Raw genomic sequence first — 22,201 nt, 5'->3', positions numbered from 1 at the left:
GTATCCATCAGAAAAACAATTACTTAACTTTGGTAATGCTTTTTCTTGTGGATACTCCATCTCACCAGAGGTTCCTCACTGCCCACTCCTTTCTGTGGAGTAGACTTCTAGGTGTTCATATGGTTCCATGTTAAATTTTGCACTCTCTCCTGTGGTTCTCAATTGTGTGTCTGATGTTCCGGGTCCAAGGGCGCAGTGGTGACACCTATAGATGGCTCCTCGCCATCAGTTTTAGAGGTGGGAAGAGCCCACTGCAAAGTCCAATGGTGCTATCTATCTGCATTGACGAGCATTTGCTGAAACCGTTTACTGATCCAGTTTGGTACCTGTAGGGAATTTATAATGTGAAGAAGTTTGATGGGGTATCCCTCAGAAAGAGATTTACCTAAAATACGTTATTGGATTGTTTTTTTGAACAGCTAGATTGTGTTTTCATTTTTAATGCCGGCTAACATTCTTAATCAAAATTAGATTCTTTTGCAAAATATAAGCAAATAATAGTTGGAGGCCATGGGCCTTAAAAGAGTTAGACTCTCTGCAGTTCGTCCTGTAAATGTAGCATTGTTTTGCGCAAGGCACCTTGAGAAATGGGTGGGTGGTGCAGGTGGCCTTTCCTGTGAATATTGCAGCCGGTGTTGCACCCTCATTCTGTCCACTTGACCAGTCTGTGTTTTTATTTTTACATCGAACGTGTCTGTCCTCTTCATATTTGCTCCAGACTAACCTAGAGTTCAGTTATTCTGCATTCCATTGTGCTTTGAGACAGACCTCCTATAAAAGTAGACACACACTCATTCCACCAGGGCAAAAGCATCATTACGGGCCTTTAAAAGACGTTTAGTTTATAGACATGTGCAGGAAAGCAACAATGGCTTCTCCACAGGTGTGTTTTGCAAGCTTCATGCATGGCTCGTCCGGGCACAATGCAGCTTTTGGTTAGTAAGCCAAGTGAAATTTGTTAACTTGAAGCATGGCTAGGCACATACTCTCTTCCTACCTCTTTAGTATTTTTGGTTGTTGAATCAAATTATCAACCATTTGGGGTAGGACAGAGAGCAGGATGACAAAATAACGAAACATTACCTTCATGGTAATTCCTCTTCACAACACCAAATTAGCCATCTCATAGAAGTATTTACTGCTCTTTATTGTTGAATGTTCGGAAAAATATGTGACCTTTGGTGGCACATAAGTGTGACCTTTGTTTGCAGAGGAACACTAGCACAAGAGCAGGTCCACACAAAAAATTACAGTGACTGTGTCTGCTTGTGAAAAGCTGACCGCCTTTATCAAACTATTGCAATGGAGGGTGAGCAAGGATGTAGAGTGACTGATTGCTATGAAAGTGATTTTATTTTTCCTGTATTTCTTCCATGATGTCAGCTTTTTGTAAAGAGGTGATTTGGGGAATTGTATCAGATCTTTTATTTTTGCAGCCTAAAACGGACAGCAACACTTAATGCATAGTGCATTTCTAAGACTTCTCCTAAGAAAATGTTGCATCAGGCTTTGCTTGTAGCACAACACCTAGGGTTGGGACCAGTCTGTAAAGTGACTACTTTTGCTGATGCTAATGCAAGGCGTGAGAATTGCTAACTGTTCTAAAGTGGGGTTGGTGCACCAGTAATTTGAGAGTCCGGAGAGCATGGTAAAGTAATGGGTTAGAAGAACGAGTTTTAGAGCAAGCGATGCTCAGCATATCCAATAAACACATGCCTTAAGAGTGGTCTGATCCAATCTTTCGCGGCTGTCATTCTCTTCCAGACTTTCCACTGCAACTCACCAAGGAAACTCCCTTTCAGCAAAATGGATCCCAGTTGCACGCTGGGCTTCTACGTCCGAAACCGCAAAGAATTTGATACTCTGTGTTTGGAACTAGCAAAGGTAAGAGCCACTTAGTTTGCTTTCTGTCTAGCAATAAAACTATTATCTGGTTAATACAATAGTTTTATTGCAGAGTCTGACTACTTATGATGCCACATAATAATTACCCATGTGACACACTGTTCTGATAGTGGTCTGCTCCAAATGAGTGTACTTGCCCTTCTGTCACTTCTTTGGGCACCTTAAAAAAGCCATTGGCACCTGGATCCCTGAAATCCCAGTTGTTGTTCTGGCCATTAATTCATTGAGTGTGACCTAGGTTTACAGTACAGTGCTGCCGGCAACCCCTCAATAAGGCAAGACTTCAACATCCTAAACATGATATGTAGCACTGCGCAAATAAAAATAAAAAAATCCCTCCGTCCTGCTATCCTTCCCTTTTGTTTAGGTCGCGCCTAGACACCACTTGCCCTGTCTCTCCGAGACATGTTGTATATACTTTGTGCGGTACAAAAGGGGGTGGTGATGGACGGAGCATCCGAACCAATCAAACACTCAAACCCAGTCAAAGGATCTGGGTTTGATCCATCACCGTTCTTTAGCCCACTCTGCCACCCCAGTTCAGACATGGCCATATGCAAATCAGTCTGACCCTGTGCCTCATGGGAACAGTCCAGCCCGAACTGCCAAGCCATGCCTTCCCTGGACCGGAAACAAGCTTCCGAGGACCGGTTTCTGGCATTACAGCTGTCTTCAGCCCGGCTTGCTTGAATCCAATGGCAAAGTGAGCAAGGGACTCACATCTGAGCATACCCTGCCACACTTATGGCGGCCAAAGCGGTACAAAAGGGGGTGGTGATGGACGGAGCATCCGAACCAATCAAACACTCGCACCCAGTCAAAAGATCTGAGTTTGATCCATCACCGTTCTTTAGCCCACTCTGCCACCCCAGTTCAGACATGGCTATATGCAAATCAGTCTGACCCTGTGCCTCATGGGAACAGTCCAGCCCGAACTGCCAAGCCATGCCTTCCCTGGACCGGAAACAAGCTTCCGAGGACCGGTTTCTGGCATTACAGCCGTCTTCAGCCCGGCTTGCTTGAATCCAGTGGCAAAGTGAGCAAGGGACTCACGTCTGAGCATATCCTGCCACACTTATGGCGGCCAAAGCGGTACAAAAGGGGGTGGTGATGGACGGAGCATCCGAACCAATCAAACACTCACACCCAGTCAAAAGATCTGGGTTTGATCCATCACCGTTCTTTAGCCCACTCTGCCACCCCAGTTCAGACATGGCTATATGCAAATCAGTCTGACCCTGTGCCTCATGCGAACAGTCCAGCCCGAACTGCCATTAGTGTGGCAGGGTATGCTCGGTGCAATGAGCAAGGGACTCATGTCTATCAGGATTCAAGCAAGCCGGGCCGAAGACGGCTGTAATGCCAGAAACCGGTCCCCGGAAGCTTGTTTCCTTTCCAGTGAAGAATTGGCTTGGTAGTTTGGTCTGCCCTGTTCCCATGATGCACTGGGCCAGGGACAGACTAATTTGCATATAGCCAGGTTCTGAACTGGGATGGTGCAGTGAGCTAAAAAACGGTGATGGATCAAGCCCTGATCTGTTGACTGGGTAGGAGTGTTCTGATTAACTCAGATACTCTGTCCATCACCACCCCCCTTTTTGTAACTGTTTTGAAATCGGTCCTCGGGTTCCCCTTGGTGCGCAATCCACTCTACCCTCGACGGTATTGTTTTCGAACGTGTTCTCTTTTCTCTGATGTTCATATAGACCATCAATAAATCTCCAATTTCGATTACGGTTTTCACGGGCAGCCTTCCGCCCTATCCGCGTCGATCCGGCACCTTGTCGATGGAACGGACTTCGTTGAAATTCTGCCCCCCGTGCCATGCGAAGTATCCGGGTACGACCTACATCAGGTGTGTAACTTCTGCTTGTCTCCCGAGCACAAAGAACAAGACTGTGACGCATATCGATCCTTCAGAACGAAGAACATTCTCTGTGATAGTCAGGCTCGATGTCGAGAGATGCAGCAGTTAGACCACACACTGCATCTCTTCCACGATGATTCCGAGCAAGAGGTCTCAGCAGCTGAAGAAGAACATGCTTCAGGAGGAACAGGCTCCAAGGCAGAGTTGCAGATTGTCCTCCAAGACTACGATGTGCCGCAGGGACAAGGGGATGTATGTGAGTACAGAAGAACATCCGCCCCCCAGCACCTCAAATCCACCCCTACCCCCATCCTCGCCGTCCCTAGAAAATCTAAGGCTTCTGCACCACTTTTGCTTTCAGGTCAAGGGCGGCACCAAGAAGAGGATTCTAATGCTCTGCCATCCAGCTAGTCACCGAAACACTCTGACGAGCCTTCCGGCTCAGGACCAAGTCGGCCAAAACCGACTTCCGAGCCGAAACCTTCGGGCTCTAAACATAAAATGAGCTCAGAGCCAAAATCTTCGACACCGAAACAAGGAAGCATTCCCCTGAGCTGAAATCTTCAGCACCGAAAGGACATTCCAGCTCGGCACCGAATGCTTTGGTGCCAAAATATAAACAGCTGCCAGTACCACAACAGGATCTAAGCATGGCCACTGTACCACCTAAATCGGATTCAAAACAGAAAAAACTCTATATTAATCCGGATACTGGAAATATTCACGATAAACTGCCATCCAAACACAAACTTCAGGATTACGAGAGCACTAAAATTCCATTGAAGAAGAAACATGTGGGGCATGGCCTTTCCAGGCACTACACTCTCCTCCTCCACCCTCTCTGCCTAGGTGTAATGTGTAAGCGATCAAATTGTGGCGGTCTCCTCTACCTCACCCTGGTGAAGATGACACTGATGATGATGACACATAGTCACCAATAGATCCTTGGACAGGTTATACCATTGATACTCCACAGGATACAGACCCAGAGCTTTACCCTGCCAGACCAGCTCCACCGCATGACAATATGTCATATCAGGAGCTGCACACTACCATGGGGTAGAGCTCCATAAAGAGTCCGGAGAGGAGGATTTTCTCTTTGAAACTCTAGCAATACATAAATCCAGTCGGACACTGCCTATGTTTAAAGGTATGTTAAGGCACACAGGCGACATCTTCAAAGACCCTGTACACTCCTAGAGTGGATAAAAAAAATACAAACCTTCCCTACCCAACAGACCCTATTTTTTATTAAGGGTCAGTCACCACTGGACTCAGTAGTGGTATCCAATGCTCGAAAGCTAGCTAATTTTCAAGCATCTGGGGATGCTCCTCCCCAGATAAGTAGTCGAAACTAATTGATGATTCTGGCAAACGTGTAGCTGCGGCAGCAGCTAATCATTGGCATATTGCTAACACCCAAGGTCTCCTTGCAAGATATGATAGAGCCCACTGGGACGAAATAGAATAGCTTCTACAGTTTCTCCCAGATGAGCATAAGGCCAAAACACATGACTTAGTTCAGGATGGTAAACTGATTTCTAACACCTTAATTAGATGCCGCCGATACTGCAGCTAGAGTAGTAAATACTAGCATACTACTCAGGAGACATGCCTGGCTACATGTTTCAGGCATTAAACCTGAAGTACAGCAATCTATTCTGAACATACCTTTTGACAAAAAACATCTTTTTGGCCCAGAAATTGATCAAACGCTCAAAGATGAAAAAAGATACTGATGTAGCAAAATCCATGGGAGCGCTTCAGTCTCCCTCTAACGGGGGTTCCTATTAGCGCTCTTTTTATACGGGAGGGTCCAAATCCACAGGGACAGACCAAAATACTTCCTCTTACAAAACACTTCTCAATCATCCTTAACAAAAGGATTTTTCAGAGGAGGGTATAGGGGAAATAGCCGAAGGGGCAGAGGTAAAAACACCACACACCCCAATCCCCCAACTCCCCAAATAAGCAGTGACTTCCCCACACTTCCCTCTGACTATTCCACACCTGTCGGAGGAAGTCTTCAAGACTTTCTCCCCATTTGGGAATCGATAACAACCGACAAGTGGGTGATTGCAATTATCCAACAAGGTAATTGCCTGGGGCTTACCAACAACCCTCCAAACATTCCACCTCTATATCACAAATTGTCAGCAGACAAGAAGTGTAATCCCTATTACTCAAAGGGGCTATAGAACCAGTCCCACTTCAGTACCAAGGGTTAGGGGTTTATTCCCTTTACTTTCTAATTCCCATAAAGGACGGCTCATTAAGACCTATTCTAGATCTCAGAGAGTTAAACAAATCCATGCTGTTAGAGCACTATCACATGGTGACTCTTCAACAGGTACTTCCTCTTTTACAAAAGGACGACTTTGTCTACTCTGGATCTAAAAGAAGCCTACTTTCACATTCCAATTCATCCAGCTCATCGCAAATACCTCAGATTTATTATAGCAGGCAAACATTACCAGTTCAAGGTGCTTCCATTTGGAGTCACCACAGCCCCCAGAGTGTTCACCAAGTAGCTGCTCATCTTAGAAGACAATGTATCCATGTCTTCCCTTACCTAGACGACTGGCTTATCAAAGCGGGCACTTACCAAAACCTCATCAGTTAGGTTTCACAATCAATGCACAAACCTCTCATCTGTGCCCTACACTAGTACAATCTTATCTAGTAGCTTCCCTCCACACAATCAAAGCTCTAGCCTCTCCCAATGTAGCCAGGTGTCTCAATATTCAGATTACAATAATACAATTTCAACACAATCAAATATTACCAGCCAGAGTTTTTATGCAACTGCTGGCTGGCATCCTGCATTGTAATTGTACCTCACGCAAGGCTTCACATGCGTCGTCTCTAGGAATGTCTAGAGCGTCAGTGGAATCAGTCACCGGGTCAATTAACAGATCTAGTGTTGGTAGACATCTGCACCCATCACTCTCTGCAATGGTGGAACCCTCAAAAGAGCGGCCCTTTATAGACCCTGTTCCACAGACTGTACTAACAGCAGATGCATCTTTGACAGGTTGGGGTGCTCATCTCCAATATCACGCAGTTCAAGGGCTGTGGTCAGACCATCACAAACGTCTCCACATCAACTACCTGGAACTTCTAGCAGTGTTCCTAGCACTCAGATTTCCACACTCCCCTTCTAGGCAAAACTGTCTTAGTCCGCACAGACAATATGACAGCCATATATTATCTGCAGAAACAGGGAGGAACACTCTCTCCAGCTGTCGCGCCTTGCACAAGACATTTGGAAGTGGGCAATTCATCACAAAATCTATCTCCTAGCGGAACACCTCCCAGGGTTAGACAATCAAATCGCCGACCTGCTCAGCAGACACAGGCAACATGTTCACGAGTGGGAACTTTATCCCCAAGTTCTTCTTCCCTACTTTCAACAATGGGGATTTCCGCAGATAGACCTGTTTGCTACAATACACAATGCAAAATGACCAAAACTCTGCATCCAGGTTCCCACACAGTCTATCCAAAGGCAATGTTCTATGGATGAATTGGTCAGGGAGATTTGCCTACGCTTTTCCGCCTCTCCCAATAATTCCATTACTGGTTCGGAAGCTCAAACAAGCATCCCTCACATTGATCTTAGTAGCCCCCACATGGGCTTGTCAACCCCGGTATGCCACCCTGCTAGAACAGTCAGTGGTGCCACATCAAAAGCTACACCTCACACCCAGTAGTCTCCTCACTCAGAGCCATGGAGAAATCAGACATCCAAATCCCAGAGAACTCAACCTAGCGACTTGGCTCTTGAAGTCATAGTTCGGTTATTTGCAACTACCACAAGTACCAGACTATATGAATATCCTCAAGGAGGCTCGAAAGCCTACCACTAGAGCAAAATGGAAACGGTTTGTTATCTATTGTAACAACATCAATCCACTTGATGCCTATATACAAAGCATTATTTCTTACCTGTTGCATTTACATCAGTCTGGGTTCGCTTAAACATCCATTCGGTTACACCTAGCAGCAGTAGCTGCATACTTGCAAAATAAGCAACACTTATCTTTATTCAGAGTATCCATGATCAAAGTCTTCATGGAAGTGTTAAACAGATTGATCCCACCAAGAGTTCCCCCTGCGCCAGCGTGGAACCTAAACATAGTACTTACAAGGCCAATAGGTCTACCTTTTGTACCAATGCACAAATGTCAGATACAATTCCTCTCATGGAAGGTTGCTTTCCTTATAGCAATAACCTCTCTAAGGAGAGTTGGTGAACTTCAGGCTTTATCTATACAAGAGCCTTTCTTTAAGCTCCACAAAGATAGGGTAGTTCTTCGTACTAATCCTACATTTCTGCCTAAAGTAGTTTCGGCCTTTCATATCAATCAATCAGTTGCGTTACCAGTGTTCTTTCCTCAACCTGATTCTGTAGCAGAGCGAGCTTTACACACACTTGATATTAGACGGGCTATACTACATTATGTTGAAAAAACTAAAGAATTTAGAAAAACAAAGCAACTCTTTGTTGCTTTTTTCCCACCACATTAAGGCAATCCCATATCTAAGTCAGGTATTGCAAGATGGGTTGTAAAAATGTATCCAAACGTGTTATGCTAAAGCAAAACAATCTCTAACATTACCCCTTAGAGCACATTCCACTCGTAAAATAGGGGCTACTATGGCTTTCTTAGGCAATATTTCCCTAGCTGACATATGTAAGGCAGCAACATGGTCTACACCGCACACATTCACTAAACACTATTATGTAGATGTGTTTGCGAGGCAACAAGCAAATGTAGGCCAAGCAGTACTTAAAACGCTATTTCAAACCACTACAACCACTACAGGTTAGCTACTGCTTTGGGAGTATACTGCTATATAGCCTATGCAAAGCATGTAATCTACATCTCCCATCCCTCGAACGGAAAATTTTACTTACCCAGTAAGCATCTGTTCTTGGCATGTAGAGCTGTAGTTTCACATACGCCCACCCGCCTCCCCTGTCTCCTGTAGTTGTTGTAGTTCTCAATTTACATTCATACGCAAGGACATTTCTATTCTACACTCACTAACTCACCCTGTGCGGGAAAACAATGGAGTCGATGCCCATGCGCACTATTACCGACAGGAGGAGTCACCTTACCTTATGCCTTGAAAGACTTCTTTGAAGAAAAACACCTTGCAAACACCCGTACCCAACACTAGATGGCAGGAGTATGCAAAGCATGTGAACCTACAGCTATACGTGTAAAAAACAGATACTTACTGGGTAAATAACATTTTCCGTACAGTGAAGCAATAATGATGCCGTTGTGTTTAAGCAGATTTAGATATTGGTTTATTTAGTTGTTTTGGCTGCCAACGTGTTGCACTTTATCCTCCTCAGAGGGTTCGAGACACTGTAAGCAGACTGAATTGCAGAAAAAAAATGTCATATATTATAATATGCAAACAGTGCGGTAAATCACATGAGCACCGTGCCTCATGGCTGAGTGCACATGTGGCTGCTCACTTGAGTGGGCTGGTGTTTTTCGAAGATTGACGGGCAAAGAAAGAAAATTCAAGCCAACCGATTTGTTTATGTACTTTTTACTCCAATGTTTGCCTTGTGAAGTAACCTAGAAGGCACACGCAGCACTTTACAGAGATCCTTAATAATTATATATATGCTATTTTTAGCATTCAGTTACATTTGCCGCCAAGAGATCTTTAGATACTCGCCTTCCTTAGAATTAATAGTTGGGTTCCCCCTCATGCCAGCTCCTTTGCAGAGATGGCCCTGCTGGAGGCACACTTCCCGCTATGCAGAATGGCCACTAAGAGTCTTTAATTCTGGTTCACTTGTAATTCTATTTTTAGGCATTTTGGCTTTGCGCTTAATGAACACACTGAGATGTAGGGGCATAGTGGATTCGTGGGCGGGAACACACCAACAGCAGTAACTTAAATAGCCGTTCGGATACCAGATGATAGGCTGTACTTGAACAGGAGGAGGCTGAGGCTAGTAATTGGCCTCCCCCATGCAAGTGGTTGCAATTGACTAACAATCGGTTTTCGCGAAAAGTGGCTCTGACTGTATTACATAGGGACTGGTCCATGCCCTCCTCACTAGCTCTTCCGCCAACTTCATATTGTCTTGTCGGGTGTTAGTGCTCGAACCCTTGGCTGTGAACCCATTGATGGAAGTTAAAATGCCGCCGTATAGGGTGGCCTGCATATGCAAAAAAAAGACCCTTCACAAAACTGTTAAACAAGCTTTGTCAAAACTAATAGTTTCAGGAATTGGCTGCCAGCCTTTGGCTTTTCCTATGCCTTTATTATGTTTTTCTTTTTTTAACATGGTTGGGAGAGCTGATGGGACATCACCAATATATATTTTTAAAAAACTGGCTAAAGGCAAAATATTTTTGGGTTCCAAAAACCGCACCTTACCGTAGTAGACTCTGCCACTGAAGGGACATTCTTTGTGTACGGATGTTCTCTGTTCTCTTGTGAAGGAGCAAAATGCTGCAATCACAAGGAACTCAGCCAATGGCTGAAGTGGGCTGCTCTGTGCCTCGTGAAGTATGCTGTAGTGGACGGAATTAAAATGTGACTCGCATAACAAAATACCAATGAATGGAGAGGCCTGGCTGAAAGCATTTACTCAAAAAAAAAGTATATTATGTGTAATTTTAGTTAAATCAATCGGTGCTTTCTAATAACAAAACTTAAAAAAACATGGAATGAAAAAGAAATAAAAGCACAATATGGCATACCTGTCGTGGCATTGAAGTGGACTGCTTTTTAGGCAGATATGCACAAGTAAAATGCAGTCACTCACAGTTAACCGACTCTGTGGTTGAAGTAGGCTGACCCACTACCCCATGCTAGAATGAATAGAAGCAAAAGGGAATTGACACTTCAGCAGACCAATGGAGGATGAAGACTAACTGAAACCTCCGTGGCCTGTGAGATAGCTAAAGTCTAATTAATTAATTTGAATGGGGACTCCTACCTCCCTACATGTTTTGGATGAGGGGGAGTAATCTTGCTCTAACCCCACACTCCCATTGAGCACCTCTGTTTCAATTACCTGAGGTTCTATTCCTTGATCGAGGCTATATTTTGAGAGTCAAGTTTGAGTACTAATATCCAAAAGGAACATGAATTTGTGTGTGTGTGTGTGTGTGTGTATACACAATGCGTCAAACTCTGCCTCAACATCTTCTCTTCTGATTCTCTGAGTGCACCATATTCCTCAGCCGAATACGAGGCCCTAGGGGTGACTGAGATATTTGCCTATCTGAGGCTCTGTAGCACTATGTCCCTCCAACCCCTTCCGCCCATATAGCTTAAAGGAGGTTCTGGTTTAGAGCCATTCTTTTGTAACCCCCCAGATGTAGCTTTGCCCAATTTCCTCCTCAGTTAAGCACATGTGCCAAATCACTAAAGAGAAGCTCTAGCTTGGTTATACGAGGCTGAAGTTACCATCATCTTCTGTTCAGTAAGGGAAACTCCACCTGTTCAGTAAGTAAAGCTTTTGAGACTTATTTTTAGGCACGGTGGGTGGTAGCTTGAACAGTTGACCCAGAAATTTCCACCACAGAGACTTGGGACCTTACTTGACCATGCCATCTGGGTACCTCCCCACATAAACAATAGAGGTGTACCCACTGCCCACCTACCAGAAGCCTGGAAAGCGAGTGTTACACTCTGAATTCTTCTTAGGAATTCCAATACCTCTAGGAAGCTGGCTCTTTATATAGTATACCAAAAAGAGAGTATGCTGTGTAAAGAGTCCTGGTATCCCCTATAAGTGAACAGGGGCTTGATCTAGCAAACCCAAGGTGCTCTATTTGGGGATAGTGTGGTCGAGCAGCCTAATCAGAGAGGAGTGCTAGACATTTGTTACACAGAATCAAATGATTCACACACTTAAAAAGATCTACTCCAATTTACCAAAATGACACTTCGTTATATATATATATAAATATATATATATATATATATATATATAACAGCAAAAACTTAATAATTGGGTATGTACTTTGTTTTGAGAGATCACTGTCTTGTAAGTATACATAAATACATTTGCATTGGGTGAGGTATCACGGTTTTTCAGTATACAGAAGTACACTGGCACTTGTATCTTTTGAAGCAGTAATGGTATACTATGGGAAAGAAACATATACTGCCTGTGGGTACTTAGCAGTGACTTACAGGTCTGTTCTTCAAGGCTTCGGGTAAGTATGGGACAAGATCCCAGGCAGCACGATCGAATCACCTTAGACGGCACTGGGGCGCCGGAGTGCAGAGGTGCAATTGAACATCGGGTGCCCCATTTAAATCGATGGGGAACGAACGGTCCGGTCACAGAGGCTGCAAGCAGGGACTGGGAACCCAGTCCGGGTTAACTCACAAGGAGAGTCTTAGTCCTTGAAATGCTCGGGCTCGTAGGGACACCACTGGTCCACTGGAACTCAGGCTTGTGGGCTTTGCTGCAGTGGTGGTTTCTCCGGTGGGGTCTCACTGCAGAAGACTCTTGCGTAGGTGTGTTGGGGGCTGCAAAGCAGGCGAGGACTGGGGGACCAGTCCAGCCAACCCCAAAGGTGGGCTGAGCTCTTGAGGCCCTCAGGAACCCGTTGGCACTATTGGTCCACTTCTCCCTGGTCTGTGGGACGTCGGTGCAGAAGAGCTTCTTGGTGTCAAGTTTTCACGGTCCAAGACTCTCGCGGTTCGTGCTGTCTGTCAAGAGAGGCTGCAGGTGGGGACTTGGGGGCCAGTCCGGTGAAGCCCAAGGGAGGGAGAAGGGGCTCAACCCATGAGTGTCTCTGTGCCTCACGGCAATTCTGGCAGGGGGGGCTCATGCAGTAATGGTTGGTCTGGCAGGGCCACTCTGGCAAAGGCTCTCCTTTCAGTCCTTTTGGTGCCTGCAAACGTCCAGGGAAGCAGCTCTGCTGCTCCAAGGGAAATATTCCTGGCCAGGTGAAGTTGTGGGTCACACTTCCACAGCTTTTGGAGGTGACGGCGCGTTTTGGACAAGCCAGATCCTTGCAGTAGTCTGGGACAGCTGGCATGGTTGGTGCCTAGTCAGTCGCTACTCATCAGTTCTTGCGTCCTGGGCTCATCTTTATCCTTCTTTCTTCTCTAGTCAGACACATATGTTTTCCTGCTGTCAGCCACCTAAATACTAAATTTAGGGGCGTTGCGTTAAGGGGCATGAGGGAAGTAGCCAATGGGCTACTTACCCTTGGGGCCACTACACACCCTAGATGACCACTTGGGCATCATCCTGTCCGAGTTAATAATTTCCCCACAGCCAAGATGATGAAATCGTAATTTTCGTGTTCACTTCTGGTAGCCAACACTATGGGTGTGACTAACCTGGAAGTTTAACACGTCACCTTGCATAGCTAATTTCCTGCCTGTCCTGGCGCCAAATGGGCTTCACGAGGGGGTGACATCATGCAGGTCTGGGGAAAGCAAGGCTCGCATATCAAAGGCGATGGGCTCTTCGAAGCTCCCTGCCTTCACATGCTAATTTACTAACCATCCTGCTGTAAGAGGTGTAAACACCTAATGCCAGAGGAGGCATTGTTTCTGACCTCCTAAGGGGTCATGAACTAGTCTGTGGTGGCGGCTGGGCAGGACCAGTCAGCCAGCACACTAGAGGACTAGTAGGTTTCAGGGGGTAACTCTAAGGTACCCTCCTGGTTGCAGGTATTAATAAAGCAAACACCGGAATCGGTGTGGGTTTTTTAATACGAGGTGTTTGATACCAAACACCCTGTGTTTCAGTGAAACCATTATGTAGCTGGGTAACTCGTTTTGACCAGTACCTACATTACCTTAAAATGGTGCTCACTTGTAATATCCAGCAATGGGGCTAGACATTACAGTATCTTATCTGATATGATGCAGATATGTCCTCACATGTGCTGTAATGTACCCTGCCTTAAGGCACCTAGGCCTACTGTATGAGTGACTTCCATATAGCCCATGCAGTGCCTTTGGCATGGCTCACAGGGATGTGCCATGTCATGTTTTCAAAACATGGTTACCACCATGTCACGCAAACTGCAATGGCAGTCTGTGTGGAATTTGCGTGTGGGTCCCTTTGGTGAGCAATACCGCTATCATGCAAAGTAATGGACAAACACGTTCATACAGTTTCATGGTAAAAGCTAGATAAAAGATGTAAAAGTAAAAAAAAAATGTAAATCATTTTAGTATTCATTCTGCTGGAATGTGATCTCTTCAGGCATTACTTATGTCCGTGGTTCCCAAACTGTGCGCCGCGGCTCCCTGGTGCGCCGTTATGAGTTGCCAGGGGCGATGCGGGGCTCTTAGAAGGGGTGAAACAACAGCAAGACCTCATTAACATGTAAATGGTCTTTAAAAGACCTGTGAAGTGCTCGGGTGCGGCTGTGTGTGCACCCGGGATGCTGTCTCAACCTGGGCTGCCACACACGACGGGGAGGCGGGAGGGGGGGTCGGGGTCGGGGACTGAAGCCCTTTGAGTCCAATGGGTGTTGCGAGCCACGACTGTATTTTTTTTGTGGATTATGTGCTCTGTTCTTGCTCACTAATCACTACTGTGTGTGCGTGAAATGGAATGGGGTTTCCGGTTTCTTCTGGGCACGGCGCTTTGTGCATATGTGAACTTTTCTGACCTTTACTGGTTGCACAGGCATGCCATGCCGTGTGTCTGGAATGCTGCACTTTACTTTATTTATTGATGCCATTGACACTCTCAACCTCGTGCAGTTTAGGTGACCTTGGTATTCTGGCGAGCATTAATTAACCGAACAACAATTGGGTAAAAAATTTGATTCACATAGAAATTATGTTCCCAGAGTCTGTAGTTTTGCTACACTCTCAGGTGCGTATTCAGACAGAGTCCTACCTTGGCATCAGGACTCATGAACTGTACGTACTTGAATATTCATCCACATCGTTTAGCAGCGCATTTTACGTGACCTTTTTGCGCTTAACAGTTCCAAGTACAATGGTCATTTGTTCCCCCACACGCAGTGTATTGCTGTATTTTTATTGGCAGGTCTGTTGTGCACATGGTACCAGTCTCTTCTACGTTAGTTGGTTTTGAGAGTGCTGTGGGTTCGTAGTTTGGTGCTGTAAATGGATGCAGTAATCTGCAGTTTTTATAAGCAAATGATGTAAAAAATGGCTCCTAAAAAACACTAACCGCCAGCGTGGAATAAAAGATCGTACCCCGTTTCAGGTCTGATCTGCACATGCCACTCGCCTCTTTCCCAGGAGGGGTTGTTTTTAGCTGCAGAATGTCACAGCTCTCTGCTGCGCCCGCGGTGCCCATTTTTAGGTTTCAACCTGGCGATCTGCGCAAGCAGTTCGCGCAGGTGAAATCTTTTGTTTACCATATTGGCTATCGGAACGTCCCCCACCTCCCATTAGCTAGCTCCATAAATGGAGGCTAGCCATTGGGAGCCGGATCTGTCCGTCAAAGCCGGACCAGATTCGGGGGCGTTCCCGCGATTTTTTCCCTCTCCGCCTCTGCGATGTCGTCATCGCGGCGGTGGGCGGAGTTTCGTTTTTTTTCCTTCTGTGTTTGTTTTGGTCATTCCATGCGAGGAAGCCCAGGTGAGTGCTTGTTTTTTAGTGGTGGAGCACGTGAATTCAGTGTACGTTGGTTAAAAATACATGATGAAGACACAGGCCACGATCTGGCTGTTCATCAAGTGCATGGGCGCTAAAACTAATTTTTGCCCCTTTATTTGTAGTGAGGACTACGCAGTGGTTTGTCTGATGTGAAATTGCTCGGCTGATCCCCTTTGTTGCAGCATGCATAACTTTTCATTCTTTCAGTTCGACTATACAGTCCGTTTTAATAATGTCCTTAAAACTGCGGGTGTTCAGTACCCAAACGGCCTAAATAGACTCGTATGGGCTAAGCATCTCGTGCCCCTCGTGAGACACTTGTAAAACTGCTCATAAGATTTGCAACAGGGAGTTTTTTCATGGTTTGGCATTTTTCGTAATGCATTACAGTTGAATTTATATAGCGCTTCATATCCTAACCGCACTGCAAAGCGCTGAAGAGCATCATAGAGAGTGCAGAGTGGAGAGTGCATAGGGAGTGCAGAGTGCATGGAGAGTGCAGAGTGCATGGAGAGTGCAGAGTGCATGGAGAGTGCAGAGTGCATGGAGAGTGCAGAGTGCATGGAGAGTGCAGAGTGCATGGAGAGTGCAGAGTGCATGGAGAGTGCAGAGTGCATGGAGAGTGCAGAGTGCATGGAGAGTGCAGAGTGCATGGAGAGTGCAGAGTGCATGGAGAGTGCAGAGTGCATGGAGAGTGCATAGGGAGTGCAGAGTGGAGAGTGCATAGGGAGTGGAGAGTGCATAGGGAGTGGAGAGTGCATAGGGAGTGGAGAGTGGATAGGGAGTGTAGAGTGCATAGGGAGTGTAGAGTGCATAGGGAGTGTAGAGTGCATAGGGAGTGTAGAGTGCATAGGGAGTGTAGAGTGCATAGGGAGTGTAGAGTGCATAGGGAGTGTAGAGTGCATAGGGAGTGGGAGAGTGCATAGGGAGTGGGAGAGTGCATAGGGAGTGGAGAGTGCATAGGGAGTGGAGAGTGCATAGGGAGTGGAGAGTGCATAGGGAGTGGAGAGTGCATAGGGAGTGGAGAGTGCATAGGGAGTGGAGAGTGCATAGGGAGTGGAGAGTGCATAGGGAGTGGAGAGTGCATAGAGAGTGCAGAGTGCATAGAGAGTGCAGAGTGGAGAGTGCATAGGGAGTGCACAGTGCATAGGGAGTGGAGAGTGCATAGGGAGTGGAGAGTGCATAGGGAGTGGAGAGTGCATAGGGAGTGGAGAGTGCATAGGGAGTGGAGAGTGCATAGGGAGTGCAGAGTGGAGAGTGCATAGGGAGTGCAGAGTGCATAGGGAGTGCAGAGTGCAGAGTGCATAGGGAGTGCAGAGTGGATAGGGAGTGGAGAGTGGATAGGGAGTGGAGAGTGCATAGGGAGTGGAGAGTGGATAGGGAGTGGAGAGTGCATAGGGAGTGGAGAGTGCATAGGGAGTGGAGAGTGCATAGTGCATAGGGACTGCAGAGTGCATAGGGAGTGCAGAGTGGGGAGTGGAGAGTGCATAGGGAGTGGAGAGTGCATAGGGAGTGCAGAGTGGAGAGTGCATAGGGAGTGGAGAGTGCAGAGTGGAGAGTGCATAGGGAGTGAAGAGTGCAGAGTGCATAGGGAGTGCATAGGGAGTGCATAGGGAGTGCATAGGGAGTGCATAGGGAGTGCATAGGGAGTGCAGAGTGCATAGGGAGTGGAGAGTGCATAGGGAGTGCAGAGTGCATAGGGAGTGCAGAGTGGAGAGTGCATAGGGAGTGCAGAGTGGAGAGTGCATAGGGAGTGGAGAGTGCATAGGGAGTGCAGAGTGGAGAGTGCATAGGGAGTGCAGAGTGGAGAGTGCATAGGGAGTGGAGAGTGCATAGGGAGTGCAGAGTGGAGAGTGCATAGGGAGTGCAGAGTGGAGAGTGCATAGGGAGTGAAGAGTGCATAGGGCATAGGGAGTGCATAGGGAGTGCATAGGGAGTGCATAGGGAGTGCATAGGGAGTGCAGAGTGCATAGGGAGTGGAGAGTGCATAGGGAGTGCAGAGTGCATAGGGAGTGGAGAGTGCATAGGGAGTGCAGAGTGGAGAGTGCATAGGGAGTGCAGAGTGGAGAGTGCATAGGGAGTGGAGAGTGCATAGGGAGTGGAGAGTGGATAGGTAGTGGAGAGTGGATAGGGAGTGGAGAGTGGATAGGGAGTGGAGAGTGCATAGGGAGTGGAGAGTGCATAGGGAGTGGAGAGTGCATAGGGAGTGGAGAGTACAGAGTGCACAGGGAGTGCAGAGTGCATAGGGAGTGCAGAGTGGAGAGTGCATAGGGAGTGCATAGGGAGTGCATAGGGAGTGCATAGAGAGTGCATAGGGAGTGCAGAGTGCATAGGGAGTGCAGAGTGCATAGGGAGTGCAGAGTGCATAGGGAGTGCAGAGTGCAGTGTGCATAGGGAGTGCAGAGTGCATAGGGAGTGGAGAGTGGGGAGTGGAGAGTGCATAGGGAGTGGAGAGTGCATAGGGAGTGCAGAGTGGAGAGTGCATAGGGAGTGGAGAGTGGAGAGTGCATAGGGAGTGGAGAGTGCAGAGTGCATAGGGAGTGGAGAGTGGAGAGTGCATAGGGAGTGGAGAGTGCAGAGTGCATAGGGAGTGAAGAGTGCACAGGGAGTGCATAGGGAGTGCATAGGGAGTGCAGAGTGCATAGGGAGTGCAGAGGGCATAGGGAGTGCAGAGTGGAGAGGGCATAGGGAGTGGAGAGTGCATAGGGAGTGCAGAGTGGAGAGTGCATAGGGAGTGGAGAGTGGATAGAGAGTGGTGAGTGCATAGGGAGTGAAGAGTGCATAGGGAGTGGAGAGTGCATAGGGAGTGGAGAGTGCATAGGGAGTGGAGAGTGCATAGGGAGTGGAGAGTGCATAGGGAGTGGAGAGTGCATAGGGAGTGGAGAGTGCAGAGTGGAGAGTGCATAGGGAGTGGAGAGTGCAGAGTGCATAGGGAGTGCAGAGTGCATAGGGAGTGCAGAGTGCATAGGGAGTGCAGAGTGGAGAGTGCATAGGGAGTGCATAGGGAGTGGAGAGTGCATAGGGAGTGGAGAGTGCATAGGGAGTGGAGAGTGCATAGGGAGTGGAGAGTGCATAGGGAGTGGAGAGTGCATAGGGAGTGGAGAGTGCATAGGGAGTGGAGAGTGCATAGGGAGTGGAGAGTGCATAGGGAGTGGAGAGTGCATAGGGAGTGGAGAGTGCATAGGGAGTGGAGAGTGCATAGGGAGTGGAGAGTGCATAGGGAGTGCAGAGTGCATAGGAAGTGCAGCGTGGAGAGTGCATAGGGAGTGCAGAGTGCATAGGGAGTGCAGAGTGGAGAGTGCATAGGGATTGCAGAGTGCATAGGGATTGCAGAGTGCATAGGGAGTGCAGAGTGGAGAGTGCATAGGGAGTGCAGAGTGGAGAGTGCATAGGGAGTGCAGAGTGCATAGGGAGTGGAGAGTGCATAAGGAGTGCAGAGTGGAGAGTGCATAGGGACTGCAGAGTGCATAGGGAGTGCAAAGTGGGGAGTGGAGAGTGCATAGGGAGTGGAGAGTGCATAGGGAGTGGAGAGTGCATAGGGAGTGGAGAGTGCATAGGGAGTGGAGAGTGGAGAGTGCATAGGGAGTGCAGAGTGGAGAGTGCATAGGGAGTGGAGAGTGCAGAGTGGATAGGGAGTGCAGAGTGGATAGGGAGTGCAGAGTGGATAGGGAGTGCAGAGTGGATAGGGAGTGCAGAGTGGATAGGGAGTGCAGAGTGGATAGGGAGTGCAGAGTGGATAGGGAGTGCAGAGTGGATAGGGAGTGCAGAGTGGATAGGGAGTGCAGAGTGGATAGGGAGTGCAGAGTGCATAGGGAGTGGAGAGTGGAGAGTGCATAGGGAGTGGAGAGTGGAGAGTGCATAGGGAGTGGAGAGTGGAGAGTGCATAGGGAGTGGAGAGTGCATAGGGAGTGGAGAGTGGAGAGTGCATAGGGAGTGGAGAGTGGAGAGTGCATAGGGAGTGGAGAGTGGAGAGTGCATAGGGAGTGCAGAGTGGAGAGTGCATAGGGAGTGCAGAGTGGATAGGGAGTGCAGAGTGGATAGGGAGTGCAGAGTGGATAGGGAGTGCAGAGTGGATAGGGAGTGCAGAGTGGATAGGGAGTGCAGAGTGCATAGGGAGTGCAGAGTGCATAGGGAGTGCAGAGTGGAGAGTGCATAGGGAGTGCAGAGTGGATAGAGAGTGGAGAGTGCATCCCCTCTACTTCTCTTCTATGGACACTTGTACTTCTTCTACTTCTCCACCAGCACAGTGTGTGTTTCCACTCGCCCGTGGCACTGGAGACTGAAGCACATCCTTCTTAGGGTGACAACCGTCTAGCTGGTCATTATGGACACTCTTTCCAGTTCTGTACTTTTATGTGATCACACTATGCATTATGGGGGGTGTAGTGTTGTTTTGATTCCATTAGAACACAGCTGAAAACAATGATTTGTAGATAAAAACTCTAGCCCCCTAAATCTTGGAAGTGCTTATTCACACACACACACATGCATGCACGCACATATGCAAACACACTCTCTCTCCCTCAACAGGTGCACTACCTCCTCACAAGCACGGACAGCAAGCGTCGCCTTAATGTGCCACCCCAGCACGGTTTAACCCCCTCAGCTGTCAATTGACCGTCTGTCACGTGACACCTGCAGACCAGACTCTGAATTTCTTCAGTGAAATCCAGTAGGGTACAATAGGTCTTACATTTGCAAGAGATTAAGCTGTTGGCAATGTAAATGACAATGCCATTTATTTATCTGTTTTCAAAACCAACACATAAATAAAAATTTTGTCATTTACAATGCCAATAGCTCTAACTTTGGCAAAGGCGAAACCGTTGCATTGTAAATGCTTGTTCCCCATGCTAGGAATTTACCAACAGTGGGGTTTTTTCAGCCGGGTCAAAGCTCAATCAACGCACACAAGGTGTTTTTTCACCCTACCTCTCTCGATGCAATTTGCACACAGTGATTTATTGTCTCCTTTCCAGGCACTTTACTGCCACTTATGACAGCAGTCAAAGTGTCTTTCTTTTCGCTCTCGTTCTTACTTCCTACAGCTTCCATCATACTTTATCTCTTGCTTTCTTTCTTCAAAGTGTATTTAGATCGTGTTCTTTTTTTTCTTTCGTTATTTGTCCACTAAACCCAACTGCATAACGTGTGTGCCTCCTTTCTCTCTCTCTCTATTAATCATATATTCACTCACAATTGGCTCTATTTCACCACGTCCCACACATGTGCAATTTGTACAAACAACACAGAAGCTGTCGACTCTTCTTTTCTCCTCTTGTTCGTGTTTCTCTTTGTCACTGCCTGGCTCCTCTGTGTTCATTCCATGGAGAGAGACATATTTCCTGGCCCGACACTCACTCTCCTGTTGCAGATGTCCTTTCCAGTTAAAACTCAGAGGTCATTGTAGCCTGAGTTCCAGGACGCTCCCACCGCTGGAGCCTCAGCAGGGAGCAGTAGCAGAGATGGTATTGCCCGGGATACAAGTGTCACAAATGCAGGGAGCCGGTCTGAGGCCAGGACTCCTCCACCTGGGGCTGTGTCAATCTTCTTTGAAAGAAGCACTAATATTAAACCGAGCCCTGGGAATGCTGATCGGTTTAAGTATGCAAATCAGTGGAGTCTGGCCTTCCATTGAGATTCATGACTGCCCTTGGCTGCAGGTGTGACTGAGCACAGGCTGCAGATGTGACTAAGCACAGGCTGACAGGCTGGAGAATTGACCTTATTTCACTACTTCACTTCGAGGCGCTTATTAACTGAGAATGTGTTTTGAGTTTAGTGCATTCATTTGCCTGTTATGAGCGAATTATTAGCGCAGCAAAAATTCACTGATAACATTATTTTTCTATTTCTAACCATTTTGATTTTTAGATATTAATTTAATTATTTTCTCTAGACCTTCATAAACAGACTTTTTTTTAATACCGTTTTCCTGACATTTGTAATGTGGGTGATGTGGGAAACTAGTCTATTTCAGAGTGACATTTTGCAGAGAAATGTTAGTTTACGTTTCATGCAACATCCTTAAAGTTACTTTTAGATCAAAATAGTACCTCACACACACATGAGAAATGGATGGGTGTCACAGATTATTTGCATTAATATTAGTGAGCTGCTGTTCTGTTGCAAATATTGAAAACACGTCATCACTATCCATGAATATTATAGATGGAAACACATTTAGAATTTTGGAGGAATGGCAGTGCACTGTCAGTGACCTAGTCAAAGAGGGCATGAAACAGCTGAAACTGGACCATATATTCAAAGCGGTTCCTAACAAGGGCCGGGGACCCCCTGAATATGTTAGGCCTAGGGCCCCCAAAATCCTTAATATATCCCAATTTGCCCACTCTTTTAAAAAAAAAAAAAAAAATCCCCCTTAGGTTGTTCAGGCTCGCTCGCTGCGCTCGATTGCCGTGGTGGACTCCCAAACAAATTTTACGCCTCACCACTTTCAAATGTCTCCAGCCGCCACTGGAAAGGGGCAGTCTCAGGGCACGATGGGAGCAGGCATGGAGGAAAGGGGCAGTCTCAGGGCACGAAGGGAGAAGGCATGGAGGAAAGGGGCAGTCTCAGGGCACAAAGGGAGCAGGCATGGAGGAAAGGGGCAGTCTCAGGGCACGAAGGGAGAAGGCATGGAGGAAAGGCATGGACAGATGAGGTAGTCTGAGAGCGCGAAGGGGGCTGGGATGGACAGAAGGGGAAATCTGAAAGCACAGTGGGAGCAGGCATTGCCAGATGGGTCAATTAGGGGGCACAAATGGAGCAGTCATGGACACAAGGAGCAGACTGAGTGCACGAAGAAAGGAGGCATGCACAGAAGGG

At 47.1% G+C, this 22,201-nt stretch overlaps 1 protein-coding gene across 3 annotated transcripts in view; it reads left to right on the top strand.

The window, feature by feature from the left end:
- The window catches only part of ATG4D (autophagy related 4D cysteine peptidase), a 119,083-nt gene that overhangs the window by 90,622 nt on the left and 6,260 nt on the right, over positions 1–22,201 (top strand). For all 3 annotated transcript variants that reach the window (XM_078639947.1, XM_078639954.1, XM_078639960.1), the window contains one exon: positions 1,765–1,884. In XM_078639947.1, the coding sequence (XP_078496073.1) occupies positions 1,765–1,884 (120 nt within the window). The remainder of the gene's footprint in view (positions 1–1,764; positions 1,885–22,201) is intronic.

Source organism: Lissotriton helveticus, chromosome 1_1 (assembly GCF_964261635.1).
Source record: "Lissotriton helveticus chromosome 1_1, aLisHel1.1, whole genome shotgun sequence".
In the NCBI taxonomy this organism is placed as follows: domain Eukaryota; kingdom Metazoa; phylum Chordata; class Amphibia; order Caudata; family Salamandridae; genus Lissotriton; species Lissotriton helveticus.
Note: the sequence above shows the minus strand (reverse complement) of the source record. Positions and strands in the feature narration are given on the sequence as shown.